The sequence below is a fragment of the Canis lupus genome, chromosome 6, assembly GCF_011100685.1.
Source record: "Canis lupus familiaris isolate Mischka breed German Shepherd chromosome 6, alternate assembly UU_Cfam_GSD_1.0, whole genome shotgun sequence".
NCBI classification, from domain to species: domain Eukaryota; kingdom Metazoa; phylum Chordata; class Mammalia; order Carnivora; family Canidae; genus Canis; species Canis lupus.
In genome coordinates, this window is record NC_049227.1 from 56,886,697 (window position 1) to 56,911,746 (window position 25,050).

General features: G+C 34.3%; 1 protein-coding gene across 14 annotated transcripts in view; it reads left to right on the top strand.

The window, feature by feature from the left end:
- The window catches only part of EVI5 (ecotropic viral integration site 5), a 194,722-nt gene that overhangs the window by 135,169 nt on the left and 34,503 nt on the right, over positions 1–25,050 (top strand). For all 14 annotated transcript variants that reach the window (XM_038541354.1, XM_038541348.1, XM_038541355.1 and 11 more), the window contains one exon: positions 907–1,002. In XM_038541354.1, coding sequence (XP_038397282.1) covers positions 907–1,002 — 96 coding nt within the window. The remainder of the gene's footprint in view (positions 1–906; positions 1,003–25,050) is intronic.

Genomic DNA, 25,050 nt, shown 5'->3' on the forward strand with positions numbered 1-25,050 from the left:
TTAGACATTTACTAGCACAGCAGTGGGTATACATGTGGCCATATGCAAATTGGCAAAATATTTAAAGAAGTATTTGCTTAACGTCAAGCAGCAATATCGTATCTGAGATACAAAAATAAATATGAATTTTTATTTGAAAGTTTATTACACTTCTAAATTTGGTATTAGAAATTTTGGTATTATAGTACTGTCAGGTGCTAAATTTCTCCTAAGATCACCATGCTATACATTTTTTATATGAATAATTGCTAACTTTCAACTGAAGTTAATGGAGGAGAAAAATATTTTTGCATGCCTACTTTGACATTTTCTTCACATTTTGTTATTTCTGGATCAGTATTATTTGTCATAAATATTGTTGAATAGTTTGGGGGTTTTTCTTAGTGAAATTTTGAGGTGGTAGAGTTAAGTGCTATGCTTTTCCTAGGAAGTTTAGAATTATAATATAATTTTTATTTTCTTTTGTATATTGTAAATACTCATTAACATTTATTGCTTCAGAAAGAATATAATTTTAAAATATTATCTAGCTAATATACTCTCTCAGTATCCATAGTCTCTGTTAATCTGTTGTCCTAGCTATTTCAGTGTTTGAAAGGTCTCGATATTTGTTCTTGCATAAAAAGTGAGCAGCTTTCATTGTCACCAGTGATTTGAATTGTTTTAAATAAGTTCATTTTTAATTTTAGCTTTTTATGCAATATTTATTTATATGAATGCTGTTTATTAATGCTTAAAGATGGAATCCTATATATTCAGTCTTCATTTTATATCAAGTTCAGGAAATAATGGCACTTTTTCCTCTCATTTAATCATAGATCTATGTGTTATTTTTTAAATTTGAAGCAGGTTTTATTTTGACTTATTGCATGGTTTATTTTTGGTTTATTTTGTTTGCTGCCCTAGAACAAAGAAGAAGTGATGGCTGTGAGACTCCGGGAAGCAGATAGCATTGCTGCTGTGGCTGAATTACAGCAGCACATTGCTGAGCTGGAAATCCAGGTACCATATGAAAATAATAAAGTACACATAAAAATAATGCAGTAGTTTCTCTTTCCTTCTGCACCTGAAAAGTGATTTATATCTTCCTCCTAATGACTGTGATTCTATTTTCAACACATACTCATTTCCAAGTCCTTTTTTTTATTGTGGTAAAATACATACAGCATAAAATTGACCATTTTAAAGTTTACAGTTCTGTGACATTCAAATTGATGTAAAAGTCTCCAGAACTCCTTTCATCTTGCAAAAATGAAAGTCTGCTTCTTGAGTATCACCTCATGCCCATCTTCCCGAACCACTGGAAACCACCATTCCACTTTTTATCTCTGAATTAGACTACTTCTAGTTACCTCATATAAGTAAAATGATATGGTATTTGTCTTTTTTTTTTTTTTTAAGATTTATTTATTCATTTTAAAGAAAGAGAGTGCACAAGGAGTAGGGAGGGGCAGAGGGAGAGAGAGAGAGGGGAAGCTGACTCCCCTGACCCACCAACCAACCACGGGACTCAGTCCCAGGACCCTGAGATCATGACCTGAGCCAGGATCAAGAGTTGGCCCCCTGATTGAGCCACCCAGGTGCCCTAGTATTTGTCTTTTTATGACTGGCTCTTTTCACTTAGCGTAATGTCATCAAGGTTTACCCATGTTGTAATATGCGAAAAAATTTCCTTCCTTTTTGACTGAATAATATTCCATATTATATATATATACACCACTTTTGGTTAATTTATCCATAGGTAAATACTTCGGCTGCTTCCGCATTTTGGCTATTGTGAATAATGCTGCTCTGAACATAGTTGTGCAAATCTCTTTAAATCCCTGCTTTCATTTCTTTGGGATTTACCCAGAAGTGGGATTGATAGATCATGTGGTAATTCTGTGTTTAATTATTTGAGGAATTGCTGTACTATTTTTCACAGCAGCTACACCATTTTACATTCTTGCTAGCCAATACACAAGAGCTTTTATTTCTCCACATCCTCACCAACAATTGTTAATTTCCTGGGGTTTTTGATTGTTGATTGTTTTTCTATAGTAGTCATCATAGTCAGTCTGAAGTGGTAGCTCATTTGGGTTTTGATTAGCATTTCACTAATGGTTAGTGATGTTGACCATCTTTTCATTTGCTTACTTGCTGTTTGTATGTCTTCTTTAAAGAAAAGTCTATGTGACTTCTTTGCTTAGTTTTTAATCAGGTTGTTGTTGAGTTGTAGAATCTCCTTATATATTCTTGGTGTCAGTCCCTTATCAGATAGATAGTTGGCAAATAGTTTTTTTCCTTTTGGCGGGTTGCCTTTTTGTTTTTGTTTTGTTTTTTGATGCATGAAAGGTTTATTTTGTTTATATTATTTTATTTAAATTCAATTTGTCAGCATATAGTAAAACACCCAGTGCTCATCCAATCAAGTGCTCTCATTGATGCATGAAAGTTTTTATTTTTGTTGAAGTCCAACTTACCTCTTTTCCTTTTGTTGCCTCTACTCTAAGTCCATTTTTGAGTGATAGTTTACCATATTTGTACATTGCCAAAGCAATTTTCAAAAAATTCAAAATTAACCATTTTGTTGTTATATGTCCTATTTCTTATTGTACAACACAAAGTAGTAAATTTGGGGGCATCCCGAGTGGCTCAGCAGTTTAGCACCGCCTTCAGCCCAGGGTGTGATCTTGGAGACCCACGACTGAGTCCAATGTCAGTCCCTGCATGTCAGTCCCTGCATGGAGCCTGCTTTTCCCTCTGCCTGTGTCTCTGCCTCTCCGTCTCTCTCTCTCTCTCTCTCTCTCTCTCTCTCTCTCTCTCTCATGAATAAATAAATAAATAAAATCATTAATAAAGTAGTAAATTTCTAATCTGGGAAAAACATTATGTTTGAAATCTTATTTCTTTCAAAATGTCTCATATTCTATTCCAAGCCATAATACAGTTTTTGTTGCAACATCTAGAATTTTCTTCCCACTTGAAATATCCTTTGAATTAAGTTTCAATTTAAAATTTGGTTCATTTCTAAGACTGATATATATTATAGCCTCATCTTTTGATCTGGGTCAAAAGTAATCATAACACACTGTGATTTGTGTAAGTTTATAAAAAATATAGCCTTTATGTTCTTTTTGTAATATTCCCTGTAAAGTAGCACATATTCAGAAAAACGTCAGATAGGTAGGTATTGCTACATGATATATTTGTAATCAGCAATTATATCATGCTATCATATGCAATTCTAGTTTAAGCCTGTAGTTTTCTGATATCAAGAAAACTATAGGGGTGCCTGGGTGGCTCAGTCTCTTAAGCATCTGCCTTCTGCTCAGGTCATGATCCCAGGGTACTGAAATTGAGTCCCCCATCAGGCTCCTTGCTCAACAAGAAGTCTGTCCCTCTCCCTCTGTGCGCATGCTCTCTCTCAAATAAATCTTTTTAAAAAATTATAAGATATTCTTAAAATTCTGTACATCTTAGTCACAAACAGTAAGATTTATATCACTGTTTTATTTATTCTGAAATAGTTATTAAAGAGAAGAGCCTGATACGCTGCATGTTTTGTTTAAAACGAAATATAACATGTTCCATCATTTCTGAAAATAGAAAATGCATGGAATTTTTACTGTCAGGAATATGTTAGCATCAAATGGCTCTTGATTGAATAATCACTGGAATCCTTATTGCTAAATTCATTGGAGTTTTTTTGGTATTTATCCTGCTTGAGTTTATCTCATTTGTCATTGCTGAGTAGTCATGCTCTTTATGTTCTCTCCTCCCATGGCTTTCCGTTCACCACTCACTTTTGCCTCTCTTCTTCCTTATTGTTTTCAGTCTTATCATTTCTGATTGTATTCCCCTGAGAATCCAAGTTCTTGGCTTTTTAAAAGCTAAATTTAAATGAAGGGTCTCAGTTACATGGCTTAGGAGCCATCTGTACAACAACAAATCCTTATGTAACTACAACCCTACCATGTTTCCCCCAAACAATAGTTTTAAAATCTTTTTAAATTATTTTAAAAATTATTAGCACAATATACCAAGAAGTTCATAATAAAAGGCTACATTATAATATGGGTAAACATATTACCCATATAATCACTGCTCAGGTCAAGATACAGAATATTTCCTGTGCCCCAGAAGTCTACCCAATCACACCTCACTCCTTTATCCTAAGTTTTGTGATAATCATTCCTTTACTTTTCCTTAGAATTGTGTTATCTTTGTATGCCTCTCTGATCTGTACAGTTTAGTTTTCCCTGTTTCTGATAGTTTTTTTAAAGATTTTATTTATTTATTCATGAGAGACACAGAGAGAGAGAGAGAGAGAGAGGGAGAGAGGAGCGGAGACACAGGCAGAGGGAGAAGCAGGCTCCATGCAGGGAGCCCAATGTGGGACTCGATCCCGGGACTCCAGGATGACACCCTGAGCTGAAGGCAGGCGCTCAACCGCTGAGCCACCCAGGCGTCCCCTGTTTCTGATTTTGAATGGAGTATTCTTAAATATTTTTTGGCTCTCCTTTTTCAACATTATTTTAGTAAGAGTAAGCATTTTTATTGTTGTATATGGTCCATTTTATGAATACATCACAACGTATCTATCCACTCTAATATTATCAATCATTTGGGATTTTCCACTTTAGGACTGTTTTGAACAGTGCTGTATTTATGAGCAATCTTATGCACTATACTGACCACATGTGTATATTTCTGTAGTGTGGAATGGTTGTATCACAGAGCATGCAAATCTTCAACTTTATTTTCTAAAGTGCTTGTACCAGTTTAAACTCCCAAGAACAGCATATGAAAGTTCTTGCTTGTTCCATATTCTCCTCAACACTTGGTGGTGTCAGATGTTTTAACTTTTGCCTTTCTGGTGGGTATGCAGTGATATTTCATTGTGGTTTTAATTTCCATTTACCTGATTACTAATGAGGCTGGCCATTTCAATTTCTTCTTTTGTAAAGGCCTGCTGAAGTCTTTTTGTATATATATTTTCTCTTAAGTTTCTGTCTTTATCTTTGGATATATAGTTCTTTATTGATGTTATATTTTGCATATATCTATTTCTACTCTTGTCTTTTATTGTTTTTTAACATATTGTGTCTTTTGATGAGTATACCAGTAGTTTTAATGGACAATAGACCACTCCACCTAGAAGTTGCACAGGCACGTCAAATTCAACATGTCTAAAAGTATATGTGTTCCAGGGTGCCAGGATGGTTCAGTTGGTTAAACATCTGTCTTCAGCTCAGGTCATAATCTCAGGGTTCTGGGTTCGAGCCCCATGTCAGGCTCTCTGCTTAGCAGGGAGTCTGCTTCTCTATCTTCCTCTGTGTGCTTCTCCTCCTGCTTGTGCGTGTGTGTGCACTCTTCTCTCTCTCTCTGTCAAAAAAAGAAACAGACTTTAAAATTATATATGTTCCTATTTTATCCAAAATTTTTTTCTTTTTATATCTTTAGTCTTGATTAGTGATGGCATCTCTTACCGAATTGTTCAGCCTAGTAGGAGCTTCACTTATGCCTTTCTTAACGCTGTGTATCAAAGCTATATAGAGAGAATATGTAAACTTTTAACTTTAGTGGATAATATCAAATTATTTTACAAAGTGCTTGTGCTAGTGAACATTACCAACATTTTACCTGCTCACCTATTTTTGTAGTTTTGCTTTCAGATAATTGTTAATAATTCATACAGACTTGCCCAACTCTTCAGTTCCTCCAAAAGAGAAAAGTCCTGAGTAAATCTAAAACTAAACCAAAGATAATTTTGATTTCATAAACTTTTCTGTTAATCTCTCTTAGCCTTTCTATTCCCCTAGCCATTCCCTGAATTCTTCAGCCTTACCTAAACTATTATAGTAACTTCCTAGTCAGTTCTCTCTTCTTTAGCCTCAGCAATTCCACAGAGCTATCAGAATTTATTTCTGAAAAATAAAAACTTTTATTGACTGCCTTTTACCTAGCAAATGATATCAAAATTCCTGAGCATAAAATGCTTACCTTTTCATTGTTGCCCAGACCTGCATGTCCTGTCTCATCTCTCAGCATTATCTCCCCATCCTCACTCCCTACCCCTTACACACACACATGCACACACACACACAAAATTTTTACATTCTTTAATAATTCTGTATCATTCTGTGAGCTACTCTGTCTTCCTAAATTGCTGTTTCTCTATACCCCCATTCTTCTGCTTTTAAGGTGTTTCTTCTGAGTTCTTTTGCTATTAATATGTTTAGTAAATGTGTTTTCAGTAAACCTCTTGATGATCCAACTATCATTCATTTATTTGCTTATTACAGGCAGATCCATAATAGATCTCTTGCTAAAATCTGAAACTCCTTTTTCAATTATAAGAATAATACATTTTAGGCTATTCTTCGTCATGGAAATGTTTTAGATCATTTTCAAGTTCCACTAGGGGGAGAACTCTGTCAAATATTATGTACTTCATATCTCTTCGGATCAACTCTTCCAATTAATGTTACTCTCATGAATAAAAATTTTTTCCATAAACCAATTTCTCTCAAACTCTTCATTTAATAAATTATCATATTATATAATCTGTTATTAATATAAGACCTGCTTTTTAAAGTATTTATGAAAATTATACTTTTATAAGTATTGTATTTAGATGAGGAAGTACATTAGATGAACAAATAGTCATTTTTATAAACACCAGCTTTCAGTGGTAGATACACTTATGAGGCTGAAGTTTTAAGTTTGATTTCAAAGATTCTTCAGTCATCATGAAATGTTAGATCTGATTTAAAGTTTATAATCCTTCCGTATGTGATTGAGATATCTACATCTGTAATGTACTTAAGATTTTTATAATCTTTCCCCCCGTCTTTGGAGGAGCTGTTTTATATTAGTGTCTTACAGTGAAGTTAATCTTTTTTTTAAGTGTAGCAGTTTGCAGATTTTAGCTGTTTTCTTAGAACTGTTTGAGAAAGTTGTTAGCTGGGTTTCCTCCTTCTCAAGCAGAATGCCACTTTACAGATGGATTTTAGTCATCATTCTATTATAATGCTTGTTTGGAACAGATATACACCTACGAAATTAAGAGGTTAAACTCTAAGTTTTCATTAAATATAAAAATTATACCATGTATATCATTTTAATCTTTTGATCATTCAAAGTTACCATTTTGAAATTTTAATACTATGTAATCCTTTCATTTCATTCAGATCTCTATGATTTTATTAGATAAAGTTCCTTTGGCCAAATTTCCATCCAAAATAATACTACTATTCTAATCACTGTGCTCGTCTGTCATTTCATGTTTCTTCAAAACAATTATTTCTTTCCATAAAAATATACATTTCTTGTTATTGTTGTTGTTCACATTCCCCACCAGAGTGGAAGTGCAGTGAGAGGAATTTTTGGCCTGTCTTACTCAGTTGCTGTATATTCCTCAGTGACTTGGTATATAATGGCTGGTGCATAACCTTAAGTAGTTAAGTGATCTAAACTACTTGTATTCGATGTTAAATTAATACAATAATTAACTCATCTGCTGTTTCTACAAGTGATTTTTACTGTATGTAGAGTATTCAAATTTTTAAAATTCAGAGATCATTACCGTATTCACACTTGCATCATTTTGCATATATTTTTTAGCATTAGGTCACTGATGAGGATGAAAAAATGAATTCATTTATAAATACATTTATCATCTGACACCCCCAAGAACAACATATGATACTTAGTAGGATGATAAATGAGTGACTGAGCATGGGTCCCTTCTTTGAAAGGTTGTTGAATAGAATTTAAACCTCTGAAAATTCGTGTACATTTATTGTTGGTGTCAATGGCTTCAGTTACATCTGAGGTGATGCGAGTTACCTTTTAAGGAAGAAATTTGTTTTTTTGTTCCTATCTGCACATATACTTTACAAACTGATTTTCTGGTTGAATGTATCTTTGTTTCTTTAAGCAGCCTGCAAAAATAAATATAGAACCTTACCAGAATAAAAAACTTTAAGAAATTTAATTATTATTAAGAGCAAGAGGATTTTAAATCCTACGTGATTCTGTGGTCACAACTTTTTATCTTTCTATTTTCTTATTAATGCTAGAGATATTTCATTTGTTAAGAATAGATTTTGAAGTCAAACTAATAAGTATCTTATGTTTGACAAGTTGTTTAACCTATTTTTTAATTTACTGATTCAGAACTGAGTATCTGAAAGTTATCTGCTTTACAGTTGTTGGTATTAAATGAGAAAACATTTGTAGGTCATGCAGATTTGGGGAAAGAATTCCCTGCTAAGGTGCTAGTAAGCCCAAAGAGCCTAAGACCAGTAGCATGAGTAAAATCCCTGGGTGAAGTAAGAGGGGAAGTAGAAAAGTCTAAGAGGTAAATAGGGCAGATTATGTAGGCCTAAGAACTCTGGCTTTCTGTGAGTAAGTTGGAAAGTCATTTGAGCATAAGAATGATCAACTAGAAGACATTTAACCTATTAACAAATTTTAATTGAACTTGATTCAGAAAAAAAAATGCTTGTAAGAGTAATTCATAGTACTTAGGAGGGAGGAAATAGTGGTTAATAAGTGTTTCCTCCTCTTATAGTGGAATTTTCCACCTTTATTGATCCAAATGTTATTTATTTGTCCAGGACTTTATATTCACACTAAATAAAACTCACTCTACTTTGCAGATGGTAGAACAAAACACTGAAAAGTTGATTTTTGCTCAGGTAGTTGAAGAAAATAGGTGGGAATTAAAAGCTTTCTGGTATTTAACCCAGAATTAAGTTTGTATTTTGGTTATTATAAAGATAAGCATATTAATTGTCATAACCATATTAAAACCTTCTGTGGATCAAGCATATCTGTAAAATGAATGCTGCTTTGTTATAAGTAATGGAAAATTTTAAACTTAAAACAGTGTAGTTCAACTCAAATCCAACTTTTTGTTCTTTCCTGGTACCCAGTAACATTTACCCACTTTCGTTACTTTGCCCAGCAGATAACCTCTAGGGATGCCTCAGATGGGCAATACCCCAACCACTCTTGACTTAAGAAACACCCACTCAAAATTCTGTTCTGACATAAAATGAGTGAGTTAGGTTTAAATCAGTGTGCCCAGATCAGTATGTAGTCTTGGCAGAGATGGAGAGGAAGTGATAAAATCTTTATCGCTGAACTTTAAAATATGTGTATTAATAATGTTAAATTACAGTGGCATTACTAAATGATGGAGTTTATCATAAAACTTTGTGATCAGTTTGTGCTTTTCAATATTTCCTGAGCTAATTTGTTAGTAATTTCACAAGTGGTAGTTTATATGCCAGCTCTTGGCTAACTTCTTTTTGGAAGATTGTTTTTTTCCCCTTAAAGTATAATGATTTCCGTTTTGAGCAACTTACTTAAATATTAAGGTATTTTTCTTAAATGATTTTCTCAAAATTTTGTGCTTAGATTCTTTGGTATGCAACTTTAGTATGCAGTTAAATATAAAGAAATTAAGTACCTAGAGGTTTTTAAGGTATTGTTGTATCTAGAAATGAAAAATATCATTCAAGTACCGAAAACGAGCTCATAGTAGCATTTGAAAAATTAGTGAAGGAGAATTAGACTCTTAAGTACCATAATATCAGCGATCATCTTGGTCTTATTAAAAGTTAGTTTATGTATGCCTAGCAAACACATCTTTGTTTCTCATACCATATTCTAATGAAAGAAACCAAGGCTCCTCAGACAAATAGCTGATTCCAGGACTGGGGCAGGAAACATAGCAAGGACAAAGATGAGCCTAGACACTTTGTGATACTAGCGAAAGGAAGGGCTTCAAACAAGACAAAGCAAATCACTACATTAATAGGAGTGTCTTAAAAGGACAGAAGAGCCAACAGAAAGTGCTCCTAATGGCCAAAGTAGGAAAAAATATTTAAAAGTAGTAGTAGATTTTAACTAACAGTATAAAATACCCATGAGTCCATACTGATATAATGATTAAATAAATTAATAAATGGGAAAGACAAGATAAATCTCTATGCAGAGCAATTCCAAATAACTGTTGTAGATATTCTGTTCTTAAGGAGAGGAAGAAGTCCTTTTCCTTAAGTGTAGACTGTGCACAATGACTTCTCTCCAAAGGGGACAGTATGGAAAGAACAGAAGAAAGTGAATAACCTTATAGTGGAGAAATTTTTTGTTGTTAAGATTTTATTTACTTATGAGAAACAGAGAGGGAGAGAGAGAGGCAGAGACACAGGCAGAGGGAGAGGCTGGCTTCGTGGAGGGAGCCCAATGTGGGACTCGATCCCGGGACTCCAGGATCACGCCCTGGGCCGAAGGCAGGCACCAAACCACTGAGCCACCCAGGGATCCCCTATCATGGAGAAACTTGAAAAATCCCACCTCAAACAGATAATCAAGGTCAACGTCAGTAGTGATCAATCATATTGATAGTATGTACCCTTGATATAGTGTGATTAAAATGGTACTTCTATAGTCTTCCAGTAACCCTTAAACCCCAATCTTAACATGAGAAGAAATATCTGACAAATTTTGATAGTGGGGCATCCTACAAAATACTTGACCAGCTCTCCTCAGAGTTCATAAAAAACAAGTCCAAGAAACTATCACAGCCAAGAGGAGCCTAAGGAGACATGATAGCAAAATGTAATGTAATATGGTATCCTGCATAGAATCCTAGGACAGAAAAAAGACATTAGCTTAAAAACAAACAAAAAAAAAAACTAAGAAAATTTGAATAAACTATAGGTTTTGGTTAGTAATAAGGTATCAATATTGGTTTATTAATTGTAACAAATTTACCATACTAATAGAAGATGTTAATAATAGGGGAAATTAAGTGCAGGAGGTATATGGGAACTCTCTGTCTTCTCATTTTTTTCTGTAAATCCAAAACTGTTCTTTAAGAAGTCTATTATAAAATTAGTTTATATAATTTCATGATTTTTAGGAACCTAAGAATTATATAAATTTTAAGTTTTTGTCACAAAATTGATTTGTTTCTAATTAAACTACTATTTTTAAGAAATATTCTCTAGCTTTTGGACTTTGTGCAAATCCTGATTATTCATGTGGGCATGTGGTTGGTCCTATAAGAAAGATTACTCTAAAATGTTTATTAGTGTACATGTTTCTTTTCTCAAATGGAATTAAATCAGTTTAGCATTAAAACATTTTTAGATTTATTTTCTCCCTTCCATACTTTTCAAATTACCATATTATTTTCTTTAAATATTTATATGTACTTTTTTTTCTAGTTACTAAACCATAAAAAATATTCAAACCTTTTTGTCTGTGACTTTAGATTACAGGAAACTGTTTCAGAAACTTAGGATGGTACATGATATGAGTATGATTTGTTTTTAGATGTTTCAAATGAGTCACCTTGAAGTCACAGAAAGGCTACCATTTACCACATTTACTATTATGATTAATTTTTCTTGAGGCAAAGTACAAATCAGTAATAACTTACTAAAGCTTAGTGGTTGCTATTGATGTTTCAGTAAGGTTATATTGATTAATCACAGTGATTACTTATCAACTGTCAGGGATTTACTCAAATCATTGGGTTTTCTTCTACTATGGTAACTTCATATGCAGTTATAATTTGCTTAATACATTTTGCTTTAATATATGCATTGAAAATATCAAATTAGGACTTAAAAATTGTCCCCCTGCTGCAAGTTAATATGGTTGCCTCTGTGACCGTTGAGCATAGTTTCATAATATAGCCTTAAAAAAAAGTATTATTTAACCTTAAAAACAGTCAAGATATTGCCTTCTTCATGGAGTCTAAAATAGTTTAGCTTTTACAAAGGAGAGAGAGAACTTGGATATATCTTTAGCATAGCCTCCATTTGTGTTACATTTTTCATATGTGAGTGTAATTTAAAATATTTTTAAAATGTAAGCTTTACACTTGCATTTGAGACTAAGCAACCTGCATTGTGTCATGACCCTTCTAATACCACAAACTTTCTGTAATACTACTCCCAGTGAAAAACCCACATCCTATGTATAACCTTAGATTTATTTTGAAATCTCTATGAAGAGAGCATAGAGAGATTACTAATTGTTTCTGTTATTTCCTTTAAGGGTGTGATGTCTATTTGTAAACCATGTTTTAATATGTGAGGCTTAAAATGTTGAAGTATATTTAAATGCTGATTTCCTATTCTAAAGTTATAAAAATGTAATAACTAATTATAAGTTTCAGTTGAGAATTGGGTGGTATATTAGACATATGCAGAACATTCAAGAAAGGAGAAAGCAATAGTACTTCCAGTAGCCAATACTTCTGATACCATTGGCCAGGAGAATACTAGTAAGCAAATGCAAATTTAATGATAAGCCTCTGTTTTTGTTTTATTGTTCTTGTTTGTATTATTTCCTTCCATTATAGGCTTATTTTGTGTTCTTTATGTAACTTCTTAAGATGGATGCCTAAATCCAACATCATTTTTATTATTTAAAAACACTGGTAACTACTCATCAATAGAATTTTTAAACCGCAATAAATCCATAGTTGGAATAGTCTCTGTCTTTAAGAAGAAAGATTTGCAAGACATATTAAATGAGAAAAACAAATTATAGACAGAATGTAGATCATTCCATGTGTGTGTTTTTACAAGTGTATGTGTGTGTATTACTTGTTTTACACATATTTAAATGCATTAGAGTGTCTCCTGTGAGATTTATCAAAACTGTTGACAGTGTTCCCTCTGGGGAGAGTAGAGGGCTTGGTGCAAAGAGTAAGGGGCAGGAATTCACCTTTTAGACTTTATGAACTTATATTATTATATTGTTTTTTTTAAATGAATATACATTTAAATAACTTTTAAGGTAATCATTGCTAGAATGGAAATAAGAATTAGAACTTCCAAATAATCAAAGGAAAATAGCAACAAAGAAAATTTGGTCCACCTGGCAAAAGTGCCACACTCATTCTGTGGCTTTGAGGTCCCTGAGTTTTCTGGTTCTTGCCTATTTCTCTGACTACATCATAAATTACACTCCCTTCACATGTTATGCTCTAGCAACACCATCCTTCTTTTCCTTTCTTGGACCAAGGTTATTCATTCCTAAAAGGCTTTCGCTCTTGCTCTACCCTACATTTGGAACACCTGAGCTTCCCCTGGTAGTTCCTTTGCATCATTTTTATCTCAACTTAGAAGCCACCCATTCATAGAGATTTTCCCTGACCACTTTTGTAAAATTGGCCCCTCACACTGTTACTCTCTATTTCATCATCATTTTTTATGTTATTTATGACTACTATCAGAGTCTTTAATTATCTTCACCTTAAGAATTAATTTACTCCAACGTATAATATATTAGAACCTTGTTTGAATAAGATAAACATATGGCTAGCATATAACAGGTACTCAAAAATAATTGCAGGATGAATTTTAGGGGGCAGAAAACAGCCATGTATAAAGGAGTTTGATATTCTATACCATAAGAGGTAGTAGCATTCTAAGGCCTGTATATGTAAAGATTTGTTTACTTAAAATGGTGCCTCAGAAATAGATTGAAATTGATCCTATATTTTCCTATCCAGCCATCTAACAAAACAGTAAATAATAGGGTTGTTGTTTTTTTCATTTTGTTTTGTTTTTGTTTTCGTTTTTTTTTAAGGCAAATACTTTTCTACTAAAAGCAGCCTGAGAGGAAAAGGAGCATAGGATAGTATAATAAACTTTAAACATGACAGCTAAGAAAGAAATAGACTAGTCTAGAGCAAAGAGGTCTACCAGGGCTTGGCTTCTAACCTCAACTGTCTCCCTCTCCTGTTCTACTCACTGAGCTATATAGGTAAGTCAGCAAGTCCCCAGAGCATTCATTCATATGCCAAATGTGGAGAGAAAGAAAATGAATATATAATTTTCTGACTGAGGAATTACAAAAATTTCTATAAGGGACAACCCAGTCAAAGAGATTAAAAAGTAAACATATGAATTTTAACTGAAGTGAAGATCTTAGGGATAACACACTGAATTTGGAAAACTACTTGGGTTTTTTGTTTTGTTTTTTAAATATTTATTTATTCATGAGAAACACAGTGGGAGAGAGAGGCAGAGACACAAGTAGAGGGAGAAGCAGGCTCCATGTAGGGAGCCCGATGTGAGACTCGATCCCAGGACTCTGGGGTCATATTCTGAGCCAAAAGCAGATGCTCAATTGCTGAGCCACACAGGCATCCCTTGGAGAACTATTTGAACCCTAAACCCAGGTTTTGACTTCTATCCCTCCAGTTAGGGAATACAGATATTTAGCAAAATCTCAGAAGAATAAGCAGAGCCCTTGTTTAGCCAGGTTCTTTCCTTCCCTATGCTATCCCCTCAGGCTATAGAAAAGTCAAACTTGAGCTTGGAGAGCAAAGAAAATAGATTTTATATATGGTGAAAGAGTTAATAAGTAACACGTATTCTTAAAGCATTAGGAATATCTGGACAGTCACCTAGCCATGATGCAAGAAATGACATGACAGCTTGGTTTATATTGTTATAGCGGAGAAAGAGAAACAAATACCATTCAAAAGGATCCCAACCGAGAAGAAAGGTAATTCAAGGATAAGAGAGGAATTACAGTTGCTTCCCACTATAAAATAAACATGAATATAGGGATACCTGGGGGCTCAGCAGTTAAGCATTTGCCTTCAGCTCAGGGCATGATCCTGGAGTCCCAGGATCAAGTCCCACATCGGCCTCTGCATGGAGCCTGCTTCTCCTCCCTCTGCCTATATCTCTGCCTCTCTCTGTGTGTCTCTTGTGAATAAATAAATAAATAAAATCTTTAAAAAGAAAACCAAATTCAATAACATAAATCAAAATATGAAATGACTTTTTAAAACTGAGGTAAGGAGGACACCTTGGTGGCTCAGCAGTTGAGTGCCTGCCTTTGGCCCAGGCCATGATCCTGGAGTCCTGGGATCGAACCCCACATTGGGCTGCCTGCAGGGAGCCTGCTTCTCTCTGTGCCTGTGTCTCTACCTCTCTCTGTGTGTCTCTCAGGAATAATAAATAAAATGTTTAAAAAAAAAATAAAACTGAGATAAGTGAGATTGTACTGCTAAGGAAACAAAACCCAATAAATACATCGTTGCAGAAACAACAGAAGAGTAGTCTATTCCATAGCAATGCTGAAAAGTAGAATATTGGCTTAAGGTAATCATAGTGAATGCAGAGATTAAGAATGTAAAACAAGTATTAGCAAGTATGGTGAAAGGTAGATTATCTAACACTAAGGATAACTGGTGTCCCACAACAAATGGAAAGAAGATATATTCAAAAATATGAAGAATTCCACATGTGAGTAAAATTGTGGTACTTGTCTTTGCCTGACTGACTTATTTCACTTAGCATTACATTCTTTAGATCCATTGTGTCATTGTAAACGGCAAGATATCATTGTTTTTTATGACTAATATTCTGTTGGGTATAAATATCATATGATTTCTCTCATATGTAGAATTTCAGAAGTAGGGACACCTGGCTGGCTCAGTCAGAAGAGTGTGCAACTCTTGTTCTTGGGGCTGTAAATTCAAGCCCCACATAAATGTGTTTCTGTCAATTTCAACTTTAAGATTTAATTTTCATCTTCATATTTTTTCCTTTGAATTATTTAAGATAACTGTGTATAATTTTACAGAAACAATTATTTCTCTTTTTTAAAAAACCTGGCTGTACATTTTCCAGGATGGTAACATTGATCATAAAATTGTTTTTTTCTACTATTTTTTTCCCTCAGGCCTTTAAATTCCTCTATATAACACATGAACTCCAAATCATAAGCTAAAGGTGATGAATGTTTGATGGAGGAACATATGCAGGGAGAAAAAAATGGCTCAATAACTGTATTATTCACAGCCAAGCCAAACCATCTCATTGAAATTGTTGAGAGGGAACAATTTATGGTATGAGTTATTAACCTCAAATGTATAAAATATTATTGGTAATATCTTTATGTAGGCTATCTTTAATTTTATACCTTATTCTCCCTTGACTTCATATGAGAAGGAATTACTGAATTGATAAGTAATTCTAATTTGGTTTTTCATACTGGCCTTCTCCTCTACTTGATAAAAATGGCTGGGTCCCTATCAAATTCCAATACCTTAATAATCTAATAAGTTGATAAAACTTCTTGTTGGCAAAATCGGTTCTTTATGTATCCTTCAAACAAATGAGAAAAGAAATATGCAGCCAAGAATACTTTATTCAACAAGACTGTCATTCAGAGAAAGAGAGTTTCCCAGACAAAAACTAAAGGAGTTCATGACCACTAAACTAGCCCTGCAAGAAATATTAAAAAGGACTTTTGAGGAGGGTGAGGGAGACCAAAAGCAATAAAGACTAGAAAGGAACAGAGAACATCACCAGATACACCAGCTTTATAGCGGCACTAAATTTGTATCTATTAATAATTATTCTAAATACAAGGAAATATTACTCAGCCATCAAGAAGAATGAAATCTTGCCATTTGCAACAACATGAATGAAGCTAAAGTGTATTATGCTAAGTGAAATAAGTCAGAAAAAGACATAATACCATATGATTTCACTCAACTGTAGAATTTAAAATAAATGAACATATGAGAAGGAAAAAAGGGGGAAGCAAACCCCGAGACTCTTAATGATAGAGAACAAACTGACGGTTGATGGAAGGAGGTGGATGGGAGATGGGCTAAATGAGTGATGGGTATTAGGGAGAGCACTTGTTATGATGAGCACAGGTTATTATATGTAAGTGATAAAGCACTAAATTCTACTCCTGAAGCCAATATTGCACTATATGTTAATTAACTGAAATTTAAATAAAAATTTAGGGAGAAAATGAGAGAAGAGCATGTTTTATCAGATGAATATATAGGAAGCTGTCTGATAATGTGATGCTAAGGAAGACATATGACAGACTTTGACAGCTAAGAATTGTACTCCCCAGCTTTGGCTTACTATCACTCTTTATGGGATGTCCAGGAAAAGATAAATGAATCAAACAGAAAATTATCGATACCATTTTTAGAAACAATTCTAACACATATCCTGCTGTGGTTTGTCTCACAAACATGGAAGGAGTGAAACCTGATTTCTGCCCCTGGCTTTTTCCTAGCTAGCCATGTGATCCTTGGTAAATCAGTTAGCCACCGAGTCTCTTTAGTCCTCTAGTGCTGTTGGATCTAGGCCATGCTTAGGTCAAGCCACCTATGAAGATATGCACAGGTATGGGGGCCATGCCAAAAGAGAGGGCGGCTTATTAATTTATCAGTCTGGAAAAAATCCTGCTAAGAGAAAGACATGGTAATATGAGTCTAGAATATGAAAATAATAGGTCTAGAGTATAATAGTCTTCAAGCTGACGGAAGAGGATCTCAAAAAATAACAGTGCTGAGTAGTAGAATGACAAGATGAAGTGATGCTTGCTTAGTTTTAGAAAGGCTTTTGGGAACTAATTCTTCAAAAGTCTCAGTATCCCAAGACAGCACTCCCAAAGGACTTGTCAGGTCTTCACTCAGCCTAGCATGACAGTGTTTGTCATTAGTAAACAAGATATCGTATATCCTTTCCTCATAGGTGAAAGAGCAAGACAAAAGCTGCTTTATACTTCACAAGAGCACCTATTTGGTGTTTAACTTTGTAGTATTAAAAGCAAAAACAAAATACAAAGCCAAGAAACAAAAGCAGAGATGAATCTTTCACTGAGTGATAAACCTTTGTGAATGGAATATGAGGATATTAAAATATGACTGTTCCAGCCATCCAGAAGATAAATCACATTTTTTTCAGCTACAGAGTTTTCCAGCTGTGAGCACTGTTACACTGAATAAAGTGAAGCTTAATAAGTGGCTGTTTGATGCTTTCCTTTTATGACAAATCCTTTCTTCTTTAGTGATTTCTTTGTGACCAGCCCTGTGCTTTTCCCAGAATTTAAAGTCATCTACTGATGACAGAATAATTTTGCAGAGAGAGAAAGGCTAAAGGCTTTTGTGTGGGTTTAAAGGGATGTGACATATGGAGAGAGTTCTTTGGATCTCCTAAGGGATTGAAGAGTTAAACATGTAGGTTAGTCTCTTAAGGAAATAAATAAATAAATAAATAAATAAATAAATAAATAAATAAATAAATAAATAATAAATAACCGATATTTATTATATTTCTCATTTTTATCAAATATATATAAATAATAAGTAAATATTTACCAGTATAATATATAAAATGCTGTCTTCTTCTGCTATTTCTATTTATTTTCTTAGTCTTTGGCTTCACATATTTAAGTTTTTGTGCTCCTGTCTTCTATGCTTCCTCCCTTAACCAACAATTAAATATACACTATATTAGTTTTATCCTGCTGCCTATTTGGTTGAAAAAAGGATTAAAAACAGTACTATACTTGGAGTTTTGTTGGAATGGGAAACTTTCAGCTTGCATAATACAGTTTCTAGACTTGGACTCTTAAAAATATTGACAAAGTCATGACAAAGCAGAGGAACTATTATAGATTTAAAGAGGGTAAAGAGATATAATAACCAAATTTAACCATAAACCTTGGTTAAATTCTGGACAGTAATAATCCATTTGGGGCCCTTTTAAGGGAATTTGAATAGGAGCTACATATTCAGTGATACTGTGGAATTAAACTGTTACTTTAACTGTGATAATGGCATTTAGTTATGTGGGACAGTTCCTTATTCTTAGAAAATGCATGCTAAAATATATAGTAGTGGGATGTCGTATCTCCAATTTATATTCAAATGGTTCAGAAGATATCTCTACATTTAGAAAAAAAGAATGAAAGCCAATGTGGCAAAATAGTAATTGGTAAATATAGCTAAAGAGTATATGGGTATTGTACTATTTCAGCTCCTCTTGTAGTTTAGAAAATTTTGAAAACTGAAAAGCTAGAAGAAAAATACACAAGATATAAATAATAGACTAGGTGCTTTTACGTGTTGTTTTCTACTACCTCATCTATGCATCTAGTACATTAACTGGGTATTAACTGGTTAAATTCTCTAAGAAAACCCAAAAACTTCTAAGCAAACTATCTGGTTGCACAGAGTATTAAAAAGCCTATGGCTTGAAACACAGCTTTTAAAATCTGCTATCTTCCTGTCTCTAAGGAAGTGTCCTTCCTGTGGCAAGATAGGGTAAGTTATAACCAGCATTAAAAACATAGATAAAGAAACAAGCACGAATGGACTCTTAGACATGCTATTACAATTTCACTTAAAAATTGAGGCTTTGTGAGTTTATACAAACCTGAGACCCTGCCTCCTCTTCTCTCACCTCCACAATATTTTTTAGTATTATTAAAACCCCATTTTTTCTTCCAAACACTTAATCAAAGCAAGTTAACATTGTATTCACCTCAGTTTTGCTACAGTGTAACACACAAAAAATATACTGCTTATTAGAGCTATAAAGAAAACATTTCGCATTTCTAGCTCAGTGCCCTAGCATGTTTTAATTGTTCAACTTTTTAAAGAGCATGTTGGAATACAGTAGATGTAGGTGATGAAATCTCTGATTAGGATGTACAGTTTCTGGGACACCTGAGTGGCTCAGCACTTAAGCGTCTTCCTTTGACTTAGGCGTGATCCCGAGTCTGGGGATCCAGTCCCACATAGGGCTCCCTGTGGGGAGCCTGCTTCTCCCTCTGCCTCTGCCTCTGTCTCAGCCTTTCTCTCTCTCTGTCTCTCATGAGTAAATAAAAATCTTTTTTTTTAAAGTCCACTTTCTACTATAACTGTATACACATTGCACAAATACATAGTCATTTTTTTCCTGTCAACTATTGCATTTACTGATTTTCCAATCGTAATGAATATGTGATACATCTTGGGCACATTCCATCTCTACCTCATCTTTTCCTGGATTGCAGCTCCCAGTGGTTTTAGGGATAAAACAGATGAATGTATATACCTAAAGTCATTAAAACAGTCCAAGTAGTGAAACACCAGAATCAATGCTCTTAGGAAAATGCTCCTTTACACACACTTATGGTTATATTAAAGAACATAGTTTTCGACTGTATCAACCTGTTACCTGATAAAAAGTTTAGCTGATTGGATCCCTTATTTATTGGCATATCCCCTCAAAGATATTGATATTTTTAAGTTTTTTTTCTTGATTTTATTTATTCACAAGAGACACACAGAGATAGGCAGAGGGAAAAACAGGCTCCCCACAGGGAGTCCAATGTGGGACTCCATCACTGGGACCCCAGGATCACGACCTGAGCCTCAACCACTGAGCCACCCAGGTGCCCCAATACTTTAAAGTTTTTATTTTTTTTTTAATTTTTATTTATTTATGATAGTCACAGAGAGAGAGAGAGAGAGGGAGGCAGAGACATAGGCAGAGGGAGAAGCAGGCTCCATGCACTGGGAGCCTGATGTGGGATTCGATCCCCGGTATCCAGGATCGTGCCCCGGGCCAAAGGCAGGCGCCAAACCGCTGCGCCACCCAGGGATCCCTACTTTAAAGTTTTTAAAGAATTATTCTGCTAGTCCTCAGATCTTTGGTTTTCCTTCATTCTTATGAACAAGTATTTTAGTGTTCAGTCAGTGTTCATATATGTGGGTTGTTTTTCTGATCTTTTTTTAAAAATATTTATTCATGAGAGACAGAAAGAGAGAGGCAGAGACACAGGCAGAGGGAGAAGTAGGCTCCATGAAGGGAGCCTAACATGGGACTCGATCCCGGAAACTCCAGGACCACACCCTGGGCCAAAGGCAGGCGCCAAACTGCTGAGCCACCCAGGGATCCCTGTTTTTCTGATCTTAAACATTATTTAGTTCCTCATCATACATTACTAAACTTTAAAATAATAATATTTTCTCTTTGAGAGCTAAGTTAACTAAGAAAGGGATTTGAGTTCAAAATTGAACCAACCTCTATAGACAGGGAACTGACCAGCTGAAACTAATATAGAAATAATATGAAGTGAAACTGATAGCAGAATTAGAAGAAATTAATTTAAGAAACCTTACCAGTTTTCCTTTGTTTTAAAATACATTCACTCTTGGAATGTAGAGATTATGTGTAAATAAGTTTATTAGTCTTGGTCATTTACCAAACTTTGTGCTGGTAGTTAAAAGAAATATTTACCTCTTTTTATTTATGTATTTATTTATTTATGTATTTATTTATTTATGTATTTATATGGGGGGGATTGTTTTGTGTGCTTTTTAAAATTTTTTTAAAATAATAAATTTATTTTTTATTGGTGTTCAATTTGCCAACATACAGAATAACACCCAGTGCTCATCCCGTCAAGTTACCGCTTTTTTATATACAAAGGTAGAGTAAGTAAATTCTATAATAAGCATACACTTGTAAAATATTTGAGAATCTTAAAAGGTGAAAGTGTTTCAAAACTGGCATATAAATAAAATTTTGAATTTGTATTCAAAATTTTCAAAGATGGTACAAGCCAGTGTGTTTCTTTCTTTTCTTTTTTAATAATCTTTTTTTTTTTTTTTTTTAAGATTTTACTTATTTATTCATGAGAGAGACAGAGAGAGAGAGAGACAGAGACACAGGGACACAGGCAGAGGGAGAAGCAGGCTCCATACAGGGAGCCCAATGTGGGACTCCATCCCGGGTCTCCAGGATCATACCCTGGGCTGAAGGCGATGCCAAACCACTGAGCCACCGGGGCTGCCCAGCCAGTGTGTTTGAAGTATAGATCTACACAATAGCTATATCAGAACTACCACTTATATAACTATCAAAGTGTGCAGAATTTCAAACCCCATTCACGGATGTTTAGAATTCATTAGGTCAGAAATAGATTCTCTTAATCTGTGTGTTTACAAAACGCCTAACCATTATCATCTTTGGGAATCACTGTTTTAAGCATTTCCTAGGTTCTGTTGTTTGTAGTATATTTGTATACCTTGTTGTTTATGTTATAAATTTTATTTGTATTCATTTAGTTAGCCACATTTTAAAAAATATCTCTTAGGGCAGCCCGGGTGGCTCAGCGGTTTAGCGCTGCCTTCAGCCCAGGGTGTGAATCTGGAGACCCGGCATCGAGTCCCACGTCAGGTTCCCTGCATGGAGCCTGCTTCTCCCCCTACCTGTGTCTCTGTGTGTTTCTCATGAATAAATAAAATCTTTAAAAAATATATCTCTTAGGATGTTTTTGTTGCAGATAATAGGAGACTCTATTCTGGATGTATTTATGGCTTAAATAATGAAGGAAATTTATTGGCTTATGTATTTGAAAAGTCCAGAAATAGGATGTATTTCAGGAAAAGTTTGATTTGGGTTCCAACATGTTTCATTAGACGTGATTCTAAAGGCTCTGCTTATCTTTTTTTTTTTTAATTTATTCATTTTAGGAGAGATTGTGCGAGTGGGAGGAGGGGCAGAGAAGGGAGAGAGAATCCTCAACCAGATGCCCTGCTGAGCACAGAGCTGGATGCAGGGCTCAGTCTCAGGACCCCAAGATCATGACCTGAGTCGGAATCAAGAGTCAGTCACTTATTGGACTGAGCTAGCCAAGCCCCCTTCTGCTTGTCATTTTTTATCCTTAGAAGGCTTTTCTCATTGTGTTAAAATGGCTAACAAATAAGCCTTATACCTACTTATCATAATATCCAGAATAAGAAGGTATAACCCATAATTTCCAGTAAAAGTTTTGAGAGTCACTATTTGAGTAAGACCTGAACCAGACACACAGTACAAACAGATGTGACTATCCTGTTTGGTTTAAACCCTACCAATCAGGGCCTACCTGTGAGGTTAAGGATGGGGATAATTCCTATCCTATGACCACTACATAATGAAGGAGAGAAAATAGATCCTGATATAACGATTGTAAAATCTACTCTAAAATACTATAGAGATAAACTGTAACTCAGCTTAGTCTCTAAAATTACATTGTTTTAATGAAGTACTAATTTATGATTTAATATTTTCAGTTTCTTAAGTTTCTAGTAAAATATGGAGAAAGTTCTAATTTTAGAGCAACAGGTAGATTATAAACAAAGAACCAGTAAGTAACCTTGGGGAGATAAATACCTCCCACATATGGAAATGAACTACAGTATGGCTTAAGTGCTTGTTTTCTAGAGGGATGGGAGGCATGTATTCTTTTTGTATTGATGATTTCTTCCAGTATTTTATTATGAAGATTTTCAAACATACAAAAGTTGAAAGAGTTGGACAGGGAACATTCACCACCTCCATATGGAATTAATATTTTTATATATTTGTTTTATCTGTTGCTTTATTAGATACTTACCTATCCACCATTCAAGCTATCTTTTATTTTTTTTATGCATTTCAGAGTAAGTTAAAGTTGTTATACTCTCTCCCTAATCACTTAAACATGCCTATCTTTAGATTTTTGATGAACTTTTGACTAAGAAACTTCTACATGTAACTATAGCTTAAAGCTTTAATATGAATTAGATTATTATGGACATCATGATGATAATTGCTAAAATAATTATTGAAAGATCCAAGAGTGAAAGTGAATTGAAGCCTTTTATAAATATCACTTTATGTTCTCTTAATCTAAAGTTTCTTTTATTGCATGACAAAGCTAATATACTTAAGGTCAGTTCAGTGAAATTATAGAATTACCAAACTTGTTGATGTATTGGAGCTCTTACTTTAAGTGTGTTACTTGCCTAATTAGTTTTGCTTAGGAAACCACTTAACTGGCAATCTGTTGTTACTATCAGCTGAGCCAAAAGAAAATGTCAAGAAAATCCAGGTTAGTGGTAAATTTATTAGTATAGCTGACATTTTCCCACCTCCTTATCAGAAAAGAACCATGTGGACATGATTGAAAAGAGAAAACTAAAAATTTTTGCAAAAAACCTTTAAACATTAGATAATTGAATAAACTCTCTCAGAGGTGAAATTAAATTGTTACCCACTTTTTATAATAGTTAACTGGATTTTTTTTTTTTTTTGGCATTGTAAATGTGTATTTAGTTACCTTTAAGGAAGACCCTAAAGAGCTTTGATTAACATATTTAAATGACAGCCCATTTGCAGAGCATAAAAATCAGACTTTTAGAGAAAATGTTACTTATATTTTTAAATTTATTAATTAGCATGTAGGACATCTCTCACTTTACTCCACTTCTTGAAGTACCAGCCATATTCCCTTGCAGCAGACTGTTAAATCAGAACCTTATGCAGAGCATTTCAACCAGTATGCCTGTCATACTGGCATGCTTGCTATTAAAATGTGGTAACTGTGCAGGGATGGGGTCAGTGCTAGAGTGTAGAGCTGCTTAATTACCCTTCCTTTGCCCTCAGTTTAGTCAGTGTGCCTTACAAGTTATTATTTGGGTGTGTGTGTATTTGTGTGTACCTACAGAAATAATGGTTTGATGGGTATCAGATTTTTTTTTTTTAAGATTTTATTTATTTGTTCATCAGAGACATAGGCAGAGGGAGAAGCAGGCTCCATGCAGGGAGCCCGACATGGGACTAAATCCCAAGCCTCCAGGATCACGCCCTGGGCCGAAGGCGGCACTAAACCACTGAGCCACCTGGGCTGCCCGGCATCAGATTTTTTTGCTAAACTTTTGAATGTATGTTAAAAGTTTTCCAGAGAAACATAATATTAAGCTTAAATAGTTATGTTTAAATCTAAAAGAACAATTATATACAATTATATTTAATCAAATATATAAAATTTTTCCCTTTGAAATTCTGCCTTTTTTCTACATTGAATTGAAATTCAAGGAACACTTGATTTTTTTAGTCATAAAGGCCATAAGAGGGCTTCTTTGACTTTTCACAAATATCATTCAGGAGTCTTTTTTTTTTTCCTTAAGTAAAAAACATTCCATTTCTTTATTGTAAAATTTCTTAATTGCCCTGCTTTTTATTAAATACTGGCTTTCCTCTAAAGAAATCAAGGTGCAAAATTTTTGGCTAAATCTTACTAAGACCTACCTTTGGGGTAACATATCTTTGGAGTCAGTCACTTTTTGTAAAACAAATTTAATCATTCTTTTTTTTTTTTTTTTAAGATTTTATTTATTCATGAGAGACACACAGAACGTGAGAGAGAGAGGCAGAGGGAGAAGCAGGCTCCATGCAGGAA